Source organism: Sphaerulina musiva (assembly GCF_000320565.1).
Source record: "Sphaerulina musiva SO2202 unplaced genomic scaffold SEPMUscaffold_6, whole genome shotgun sequence".
Taxonomy (NCBI): domain Eukaryota; kingdom Fungi; phylum Ascomycota; class Dothideomycetes; order Mycosphaerellales; family Mycosphaerellaceae; genus Sphaerulina; species Sphaerulina musiva.
This window is the reverse complement of record NW_016017388.1, coordinates 401,836-412,448: the sequence shown is the minus strand read 5'-3', so window position 1 is coordinate 412,448 and position 10,613 is coordinate 401,836. Positions and strand designations below refer to the sequence as shown.

The window sequence follows — 10,613 nt, the reverse complement described above, 5'->3', positions numbered from 1 at the left end:
ACATTTGAGAACCGGCTGGTAAGGTAGCTTTCTCCCAAGTCCACCGACTCTCGTAGGTACTTGGCGAAGAGCCTGATGGGACGTCTGATAAATCAATACTTGGAATCAGGCGAGACATATTCGGGGTAATTTGAGGAGCCATCTATTAATTATCTTAGAAACGATATACTAACGGTATAGTAACAGTATAATAACAGTAGATATATACTTACTGTTGTCGAGGGAGTAAATTGTAGACAAGTACAAGATAGATTCGGTAAATATAGAGTAAATAGTAGTGAACTATTATCGTAAGAGTAGGTAGATAGTTTGCAGATGGTTCGATAGAAGTAGATGTAGAGGAAGAAGAAAAACATGACCTGCACTCGTAATTTAAACTATGCACTCGTTCTATCTTGGCATGCGTTTTGAATGCTTAGTCAGGAGTGCGTGGAACCTCAGAACGAGTGCGCGTCAGCGCCGCGCGCCCCATGTACTGCGCGACGTGACTGGAGTCTGGCGCCACAGCTATACAGATCAAACTATAGCCCATTTACATCAATCCCATTCACCACGCCATCGGCACTCGCCATACTCTTCGCGTTTCCTTCCTCGCCAGCTTTCTCCTTCGCCGCACTCATGGCCTTCTCCTCTTCCTCCTTCTCCTTCTTCAGTCGCTTCTCTTCTCTCTCCTTCCTTTCACTATAACGGTCTCCAAACAACGCAAAGTGCGGCCGCATCACAATCGTATACTTCACAAACTCCTCCATACAGTCCACTAATCGATCCCGATTCCCACTGGCCTTCAGCCGACTTCCACCTTCGGCTTCTAGATACTTCTCCTCGTCACTAGGCTCGACAGCATCCGTGAATTGGGTATAAGCTTGCGGCACACTCGACTGGTTGGGGATTAAGAACATTCGCATCTGGATTCAACATCAGTGATCTGTCAAAGTCTCTTTGAAGAGATAACGCATCGCGCTTACCCATCTGCCCAACATCCTGAGGGAATTGACAGTGTTGAAAGACTGGCTACCACCACTGACTTGCGCAATTGCCAGAGTACGACCTTGCGTTGGCCTGACAGATCCCGACGAAAGGGGAATCCAGTCAATTTGATTCTTGAACACTGCTGTGAGATTCCCGTGCTGCTCGGGACTGACCCAGACATGTCCGTCACTCCATTTGCTCAATTCTCGAAGTTCCTGGACCTTGGGATGATCGTGTTGTACATCGTCTTTGACCGGAAGTCCTGCTGGGTCATAGACTCTCACATCGCAGCCGAGGCGATGCAGGATTCGAGAGGCTTCATATGCGAGAAGTCGGGAGTACGATCTGCCTCGTAGACTGCCATATAGCACCAATACTCTCAGACGATCGTTATCTGATTGTTTTAGGTTCGCTTCGCTAAGTTGAAGAACGGTGCTGAGTTTGAGCTTGGAAATCCAATCTGCTTTCGTGATGGATTGATTCAGAAGAAAGCCTTGGCGATACCTGCTCCGGATCTCGTGATCATCGTCCTCTTCCGGTATGGCAAGTGTCTTTCCGATATATGCACGATCGACTGGTATTTCTGCCGTGCTGCGAAGTACTTGTGTGTTATTCAAGTCGCCATTGATCTGTGTGCTCGTTGTCATTGCGACGTTGCACGGTATCCTGAGTCCCAAAGGCCGGCAGTGACGTGTGGGCCTGGATGGAGTGCGCAACGTGGTAGTACACAACCTCGTGTACGTTGGGAGAACTTGACAACTTCGCATTGACGTTGATGCGGTTGTCCTGTGAAAGTCGGCCTGGCTGGTCGCTAACTGTGGATGAAAGTGTTCTAAAAAGGCATATCTGATCGAAGAATGCGGTGTCTGGTTGACCAATGACAAGTCTAGAATGACATCGGCGGCGCATGGCGCCAAGTAACGGCCCAAATTGAGGTCGGGATCGGGGGGCCTCGAGGTCCGTGGTCTGGGGATAATGGGAACAACCTCCGATCACCATCGAGGTGAGGGCTTGAGATGACGGTCTGACCTCTTTGCTTGCGTTGAATGAAGCTTTCGGATTTCTAGACTCGTGTGGTACCTTACCTACAGAGCAACGCGCATTGGGGATCTCTTACAACCTGCGATTTGCTGCATGCTAAAGGGTATCTCAAGGACTGCAACACTACTTTATGATCTAAGAAAGGGGTTCGGCTGGAAGGTGTACTTGTCAGGCACTGGCTTGAGCTCAGCACCGTCGCCACTGGTTAGGGGCATTTGATCCGAGTCCCCGTATGCATTCGCGTGCGGCACTTGCATTTGTCCTGCACAGAGTCAGCGTGTTCATCATGTAAAGAAGAGCAGTGCGAGTAGTACCTCTAAAGATCTCCAATGCCGAGATAAAGGGCAGGATCAAGAGTAGCATCGTCAAGAGCTGACCAAATGTCCATTCTGTTTCTCCTCGATCCGCAAGATTCACCGATGGCGTGCCGCCCAATGCTTGAGCTATGAGGATCACTCGGACAGTGACTAGTACAGATGATCAGTTTCTTGAACAGCAGGTACACCCTCCTTGTGCAGAACTTACCCCCTATAGCGATAGCCATGAGAACGATCAGCGACATGAGCCGTACAGTCTTGCCCCAAATTTGTCTTCGCAAATGCAAGTACCACGTTCCGAGCACGAAGATAATACAGGCGGCCGCAATGACCACACTTGTGCCCACGATACTCAGGGCCTGGTTTCCTTGCGCTGCTCCGTCCTGTTGGTGCGCCTGCCACACACACGCCATAGGCAACGTGGGTGCTAACTTGTCGACGTTGGTCTTCAAGATGAAGATACCGAACGTGATGCCCAAGACCATATTGACAAACATGGCGAACTGTCTCAGCCACCTCAAGACCCAGTCGCGTTTCAAGTCTTGGACCAGCGCCAGAAGTGCTGCGAAGTTGGTCGCTGTGGACAGCAGAGACAACATCCATATGATGAAGAAGTGATACGGAACGGTGGAGTAAATCCTCGCCAAACCCACGACTTGGATGGCTATGCCTTCCACCAGCATTTGATCGGACAAGCCGCTGAGGATCTTTCGTGATATATTCCGAGAGTTTCTGCCTCGAATCTCGGAAATGACGATGAAGCTAGAGGCGATGAGGGCGAGGCCGGCGGTAATGATGAAGGCGAGGATAACGCCAGCGCCTGCTATGCCAGCATCCGATTTGGCGGTCGCTGGAGCGGCCTGGCAGTCGATCTGTAGAGCGAAGTTCGACATGATGATATACGACTGCGAGAGGATGTGAGTGTCAAGAAGGAAGGACCTTCATGGCAATGACAAGAGAAAGAAACGTGGTGGTATACTGTACCCGCGCGAATTGAACACTTCTGCGAGACTGCGACGCACTCGCGAATTGAAGCTGACGCTGACGCTGGACGCTGGACGCAATTGAAGCACTCCAGTGGAACGTAGAATGTTTGAAGCACGCGCCGAGCCCCTGGCCGTGGCGTAGTTCGGCCTATAGCGTTTCTATTTTGATCTCCGCCCGAACCTGATCCTTCTAGAGAGTGGAGATCATCACCAGAGCAGAGTAGCAACACAACATACGGTACGTGTATGTGAACAGACACAAATAAGGTATATACCTAGGTACATAACACACGATATGCTTGCCAGCATAGGTATACCTGCAAAAGCGACAAGAAGACAACAAACACCCCTCCCATCAGTCCTGCACCATCTCATCCCTACACCACATCGGCGCCGAAACAGGATTACACCTCGCCACTCTCCCCTTACCCAGCTGCACAGCATAATCTCGATCCCATCTCGCACTCATCCCATAAGCAGGCCAATCTGTCGACACAATCTGCGCAGCGCTCGCAAAAGCATCCTCCCGCATCGTTAAATTTCGATTGATGATGGTCGTAATGGGTTCGTCGGCTCTGGTCCGCACGAGATAGCCTTTGCGTACGAGACGTTGAATGGCTCGAATATCCGGATTGTTATGTTTGAGGAACGCGCAATCGGAGTCGCCCTCGACGGCATTCGTGAAGACGGTGCGGTTTTGTAGGGACTCGTGGCCGTCGGAGCGATAGAGTGTTCGAATATCGGTGGTGACATTCGACGGGTCGTTGTCGAAGAAGAAGAGGAATTTACCTCGGGATGCCTGGAGTGTAGGCCAGCCGTACTTCAGCACGCTTGCTTCGAGGGTCATGCCAGATTTGCGGATATCGTCGGGGATGATGAGCTTCTCGCGGGGGAGGACTGCGCGGATTTCTTTGTCTACGTTCAGGATTCGAGGTAAGGTGAAGTTTGTGGCTTCTTCATCACTGGAGCCTCCCAATATCGCAGCAAAACTGTCGGTCTTGAGTTCTAGGTCAAAGGTGAGTGGTAGATGGTTCGGATGAGCATCGGACCACGCCTTGAGCTGAGTGAGACAGTCTGTGAAAGTGTGACAGACGGAGTTTGTATCCACGTCTGTCATGTGGAAGACCTTCAACCCTGGCTTCATCATGACAGTATTGTCGTAGGGCGCAGTGCCATTAGGCCCACTCGTGAGATTTGATAACTTCCATATCAAAGGATCAGCGTAGAGTCCGCCTCGTTCATCGGAGTGTAGGTCAATCTCTAATGAGCGGACTTGCTGATAGTTGAGCTGGTTCGAGAATGACGAGTGGGAGTAGTACAGATTCTGGTAGCCGGAAATATATTGCTCGAGCACCTTGCGCTCAGTCAAGGCCACTTCGCGGTGGTAGGAGTTATGAGTGCCCACCACTTGGATGTGGTTCAATCGTAGTCCATTCTTGTTGCCTTGCGCGCTGGGCCGCCAGACGAAAGCATCAGCGCCGCTGGGAAAGAGACCAGGGGTCAGAGCGAGAGGCAGTACCTGTTGGCACGCGTTAGTTGCGTTCCCACTCTGCATGGCAAAGGGTGCTTACCGTCTGGAGTCGCATAGCTTCAGAGCATTAGTATCTGGATGATTTGGATGCAAAAAGGCCGTAGCAGACTTACTGTATAATCCAATTCCAATCACCAAAAAACATAGCACGAACGCCGCTTTCAATTGGATTGACATTCTGATGCCGAACCCCTCCTACGCGGTACTGTAACATGCCATTCAGTACCAAGTGCCGCGGTCATTTGGGGCGTAACAGCCTGTCGCTAAGATCAGATGGCACCCAAGAACGAATCACAAGTTCACAATGCGCTGTCTCCAAGAACACGTGGGGAAATCATGGGATGTGCATCAACGCGGTGAGCTATTGGTGAGATTATTGGGAGGCTGGGATGGAACAAGAAGTATCGGTTCAAGAGAGGATCCACATTCCGGATTAGTCAGCGGTTCTGCAGTGGCATTGTTCGATTTTCTGTTAGAACAAAGTACCATGATGAAATGACCATGAGGTATCGATGAAGTCGGAATGGCATATGTGTCCAGGGTACACAATCTCATCTCCCCGAGAATGGTACAGTCTGTATCCATTCTGACTCTGGACCATCACGTACGCTATGCAAGTGCTTCTTCATAGCAGCATTGAGAAGATACATGTAATCGGGAATTGGTCAGTAGCAGCAGTGTTGCTGCTCTGACTTACCACAAAGAATGTAAAGCAGGATCACTAGGAGAGTTCCAGAGGAGTCAGGATCGTATTATCGATCTCACTGGCCCCCAATTGTCCAGGACCCGCCGAATCACAGCTAGCCCTGTGCCACAGACACCTTCATCGAAATGTCTGAGTGCCCTGAGACGTCCTAGCTTATCATTGGTGTAGGAGACGTGAAGCTGTCCATGCATCATGAGGCACTCTACGAGACGCCTCTAAGCCCGCTCTTTCTAGCCATCTTTCCCCAGTTGCACCCTCTATCAATCGCGCATGCCTTGGCGAGGCCATCGTCGCTTGCATCCGGGGCTTGTAGGACGTTCTCATGCAGTTTGTGTAGATGATTGTCTCGTCCGTCATGCTTCCTGGCAATTCTCGAGAGAGTTTTCTGTTGGCGGTTTGTACAGCTTAAACTGTAAGGCCGAGCGACAGAATGTGTCCTTGTCTACGGTCAAAGGCGATATGCGGACCGAACTTGAACAGTGTCAGCAGGAAAAGGCTGCCTCGAGCAGCATGTTTGCGGTCGACGTGTGAGAAAGCCATCACATTGGCCGAACACGAGGTGGAGGCGGACGATGTTCGCTCATCCTGGTGCAAATCTCTGTAGAGAATCGAGGCCGCCGACAAATGCCGAAGGGAATGATGCGCCGAGACGTGACTGGTACTGAGGTCGGGTGGAGCTTAGTCACCTTAGCTAACAATTTGAGAAGTTCAAAAGTCTCGCACGCGACCCCTCCACCTCCACACAGAAACCTTCGACTCACCACCATTCCATTGTACCATTGTTCTGTCGGTGAACATACGCTGACTCCTCCTACTCCTCCCACGTCCAGCCGCTCGAGAACATAGCATACCTTACCTCCTACCTTACCTTACCATACTCCCAGCCTTCGAGTACATCCACGCACACAACACACACACCCCTCCACACACACCACACATCATGGACTTTCCCCTTATACGCGGGCGGAACTCCCCTCCTCTCGATGGGACCAATTTCCTCAACGGCATGCTTGGCGACCGGAGACCGCACGTGCAAGAGAAGAGCATACCAGGAGGAGGCAATTGGGTCGTGCAAAAGTTCGGTGGCACTTCCGTGGGCAAATTCCCCGTCAAGATTGCAGAGGACATCGTAAAGTGAGCTCGTACCATAATAGCAGGTGCAGACAACGTGATCAAAGAGTGGTTACTGAATACAACAGGGTAGGCCTCCAGCCTGGCAAGCGTATTGCAGTCGTATGCTCTGCTCGTAGTTCCACCACCAAAGACCAGGGAACGACCAATCGCCTCGTGCGCGCGGCGATCGATGTTCTCGAACCGACTCCGGGCAAGTTCCGCGATATCGTCGAGACTGTTCGACTGGATCACTTGCAAGCTGGGTCAGACGCCTGCAGCGTAGAGGGCGTGGATAATAGCGGCATTCTGAATCAGTACAACGAGGCTGTCAACGCGGAATGCAGCAATCTGCTGAAGATTCTGGAGAGTGCCATGTTTTTGAAGGCGGTGACGGATCAGACCGAAGACATGGTCATCTCAGTGGGCGAGAAGCTGAGCTGCCTCTACATGGCTGCGTTGCTGCAGAGTCGCGGGGTCAATGCTCGATACATCGACCTGAGCGAAGTCATACAATTCCCCACGGGAAAGAGTCTGGACGAGAAATTCTACCTCGATTTGGGCGAAGCGATCGCTGCGAAGGTGCTCGCACTGGAGGAAGACGCAGTACCGATCATTACTGGCTACTTTGGCGCAGTTCCCGGCGGCTTACTGAAGGAAGTGGGTAGAGGATACACAGACCTCTGCGCCGCTCTCACCGCCGTCGGTCTCGGAGCCCAGGAACTCCAGATCTGGAAGGAAGTGGATGGCATTTTTACCGCCGATCCTCGGAAAGTGCCTACAGCACGGCTCTTGGACTCTGTCACTCCATCCGAGGCAGCTGAGCTCACCTTTTACGGCTCCGAGGTCATTCATCCATTTACCATGGATCAAGTGATCAAAGCCAGCATCCCCATTCGCATCAAAAATGTCATGAACCCACGCAACAAGGGCACCGTAGTCATTCCTGACGCTGAAGATGCCATTGCCGTTCGTCGCCCAGGACTCTTCCGCGGTCGCTCGCTCTCCAACCTGGCCGCTCAAGACCGCCCCAAACGCCCCACTGCCGTGACAACTAAACGAGGCATCACCGTCCTGAACGTGCACTCGAAGAAACGGACCCGGGCGCATGGCTTTCTGATGAGCATCTTCCAAGCTCTCGACAAACATGGTCTCTCGGTGGACTTGATCTCCTCCTCCGAAGTCCACGTCTCCATGGCCCTCCACAGCGAAATCTCCCTCTTGTCCGGCAGTGGCGAAGAAGAGCTGAAAATTGAAAATGCAGCTCTGCAGGGCGCAGTGGACGAGCTCTCCTTCTGGGGCGACGTCGATCTCGTCCCCGGCATGGCCATCATATCCCTGGTGGGGAGACAATTGCGGAGCATGGTCGGAATCTCGGGCCGATTTTTCAGTACACTGGGAGAACACGGAATCAACATTGAGATGATTTCGCAAGGGGCGAGTGAGATTAATATCAGCTGTGTGATTGAGGAGATGAATGCGGATCGCGCGTTGAACGTGGTGCATACCAATTTGTTTACCTTTTTGGATTGATTTTTCTTTTTCTGTTCTTCAGCGAAAAGGTGCATGCATAGCGGGAGGAGGGAGTTTGGTAGAAGGAAAGGAAAGGAAGAAAGAAAGAAAAGTGCACGGGTGGAAGGTGTTATTTTCTTTCGAGATATAAACTACCTACCTGATCTTGGAGAAACCCAAAATATCGGATCAGCCAGTGGTTCTTGATCAGAGCTGGCTTGCACATAAGATAGATTGAGCAATACGAAAAGTCGGTGAGCTTTCATCTTGCTGTCAATCTTGTACCACTTTTTCCCTCAAAACGCCGGTTGCGCGAAAGAGCACAATGTAATGTTGCTAATGTCGCTGGACAGAGACGTTCCACATGCGAGCAGGTGTGAACATTCTCAACGACAAAGCTTCTTGCGAGGTGGCAACGGTGGTGGTGCCGGGAACGAAGAGAAGTCGAAGCTGTCGGGAATGTTCTTCCTGAGTTTCTTCGGCGGAACTGCGTCCAGGCCATCGCAGTCTTCCGGACTCAGGTGTTGGAACGAATCATCTCCAAACTCATCATTGTCGTGCGGTGGAGGGTCAGGTATGAAGGTAGACTGGACATCCGATGCTCCGCAACGTTGCCATGATGTGTTTGGAGCAAGTGGACTTGCATGAAGCTGCTTCGTGTGCTCACGACTGTCCTGGTCAAGAGTTGCAGTCTCAAAGTGACGAGATCGGACCGCTTGAGCCTTCTCTACAATCAGAGTGGTGTCGATGTGCTCGTTGAACTTGTCCTCGTCGTATTTCTTTGGTTTCCAGTCCGCAATGGCTCGCTCATATGCAGCGTCCATTTCGACGCGATAGTGTGGATGTGTGAACCACTCGCTTGCAAGGGCTTCCGTGGCTGTGAGCCTGTCGTGCTCGTCGAGCACCAAACAACCTTTGATGAAGTCCTTGGCTCGGCGATGGATGTTCGCCCATTCTTTGCCGGAACGGATCTTCCTCATGCATTGGTTGTACATCTCCATAGACAACCCGTTGCTGAGGTCGCGCTCGGCCGGAAACAAGAAATCGTCTACTAATATGGCGCATGTCACACACCCGACCGACCAGATGTCCACTGCTTGTGAATAGCCGCGGCCGCCCGTGGTGAACTTTCGCGATATTTCCCTGTTCAGCGTCAGTATCGATAGCCAACATCTGATAGACGCGAACATACGGTGCAACGTAGCCACAGGTGCCGACCATAGTCTGCATCCGGAATGCTCCTGCCTTTGCAGCGACAACCTCCAGGTCTTCGATAGTTCTCGACTGTCCGAAGTCTGTGAGCACGATCCTGCCCCCCTCCTTCCAGCTCGTCATGAGGATGTTTTCTGGCTTGATATCTCTGTGTGCGATCTGGTGCGCATGAAGATACTTCACAGCCTCCAGCAACTGTCGAATAATGACGGCAGCTTGCGGCTCTTGGAGACATCCTGTCTTTTCCACATGTGACATTAAATCGCCACCGGAGATGAGGTCCTGGAAGATGTAGACGTTGTATGGCGTAGAAACCACGGCCTCGAGTTGGATGATATTGGGGTGAGAAAGCTTCTTCAAGACGTTGAACTCCCTGGCCACGATTTCTGTGCTTCTCTTCTTCGAAGGCCGCATTTGGTTGTCGTCGTCGTGCCTGGGTCTGGCCTGCTTGACGACCTTGCATGCTAGCTGCTTGCCAGTTTTCTCATCGTTAGCAACGTACACTTTTGCATACCCACCGAAGCCGAGGACACGCTGTGAGAGTCGATAGCGAGGCGCGAAGATCTTGCATTCTGCTCTCTGGCTCGCATCTAGAGCCGATGAGTTGGGTTTGCCTCGTTCAGGCACAGTAAAGAGAATTTGAATTTTGCTGGTCAATTGCATGCTGTCGCCTGGGCTGAGCAAAAAGTCGCCATGGAATTTGTTTACCAGAATTCCAGCATCTTTGTCGTTATCAATGCCTTTTCGGCGAAAGATGATGGCATTGTTGGACAAGACGCGTGCCCAGACCATGGGATCGACGTTGTGATCATCGTCGTCGGCGTACTGGACACAGTGTATTGCGAGGTGATGTTTGGAAATGCAGCGGTCTTCTACATCTAAGCATTGTTCCACCAGCTTTCGGCCAATGTTGAATTGATCGTGAGCAAAGATGCTGTAGGGTTCTGCGATATGTCTGGTAAGTGAGTAACGTGAGAGATGAGGATGCCCGTGTATGCTTACGCTCAGCAATAGGCTCAGCGATATGTTGGAAGACTAAATAAGCAAGTTCGGCTTCATATTTCGGGAGCACAGTCATGTTGAATGCTGTTGTGGTGTATCTCTGTGATGTTGGTGCCTGATTAGTGGCCTGAATTGCTGGTGGGGTGGTTGACACCACTATGGCGGGAGAAAGTGCTGGAACTGTAGCCTTTTGCGGTGGGAAATGTAGTATGCGTAGTGTTGCTGAT

The 10,613-nt window shown here is 51.4% G+C and overlaps 5 protein-coding genes across 5 annotated transcripts; 1 reads left to right on the top strand and 4 right to left on the bottom strand.

Moving 5' to 3' along the window:
• Nucleotides 1–521: 521 nt before the first annotated feature.
• SEPMUDRAFT_117722 (arsenate resistance ArsH) lies at nucleotides 522–1,616 on the bottom strand (the record flags this gene model as incomplete). Its single annotated transcript, XM_016901366.1, has 2 exons — nucleotides 522–905; nucleotides 966–1,616. 2 exons carry the CDS (start codon nucleotides 1,614–1,616, stop codon nucleotides 522–524), a joined length of 1,035 nt encoding a protein of 344 aa, XP_016759871.1.
• A 478-nt stretch (nucleotides 1,617–2,094) lies between these two features.
• Nucleotides 2,095–3,220, bottom strand: SEPMUDRAFT_133746 (uncharacterized protein; the record flags this gene model as incomplete). Its single annotated transcript, XM_016902582.1, has 3 exons — nucleotides 2,095–2,272; nucleotides 2,325–2,477; nucleotides 2,536–3,220. The coding sequence occupies 3 exons, from the start codon at nucleotides 3,218–3,220 to the stop codon at nucleotides 2,139–2,141; spliced, it is 972 nt and encodes a 323-aa protein (XP_016759870.1). The 3' UTR covers nucleotides 2,095–2,138.
• Nucleotides 3,221–3,668: 448 nt separating this feature from the next.
• Nucleotides 3,669–5,197, bottom strand: SEPMUDRAFT_66980 (uncharacterized protein; the record flags this gene model as incomplete). The annotated part of the gene is made up of 3 exons (XM_016909770.1): nucleotides 4,958–5,197; nucleotides 4,885–4,901; nucleotides 3,669–4,832 (listed from the first exon to the last, which is right to left on the bottom strand). The coding sequence occupies exons 1-3, from the start codon at nucleotides 5,019–5,021 to the stop codon at nucleotides 3,669–3,671; spliced, it is 1,245 nt and encodes a 414-aa protein (XP_016759869.1). The 5' UTR covers nucleotides 5,022–5,197.
• Nucleotides 5,198–6,350: 1,153 nt separating this feature from the next.
• Nucleotides 6,351–8,437, top strand: SEPMUDRAFT_149644 (aspartate kinase). The gene is made up of 2 exons (XM_016905685.1): nucleotides 6,351–6,684; nucleotides 6,750–8,437. Exons 1-2 carry the CDS (start codon nucleotides 6,491–6,493, stop codon nucleotides 8,191–8,193), a joined length of 1,638 nt encoding a protein of 545 aa, XP_016759868.1. The 5' UTR covers nucleotides 6,351–6,490; the 3' UTR covers nucleotides 8,194–8,437.
• A 121-nt stretch (nucleotides 8,438–8,558) lies between these two features.
• Nucleotides 8,559–10,317, bottom strand: SEPMUDRAFT_46464 (kinase-like protein; the record flags this gene model as incomplete). Its single annotated transcript, XM_016908999.1, has 2 exons — nucleotides 8,559–9,315; nucleotides 9,344–10,317. Coding segments are annotated over 2 exons (1,731 nt in total), but the record flags the coding sequence as incomplete, so codon positions are not given.
• Between the last annotated feature and the right edge of the window lie 296 nt (nucleotides 10,318–10,613).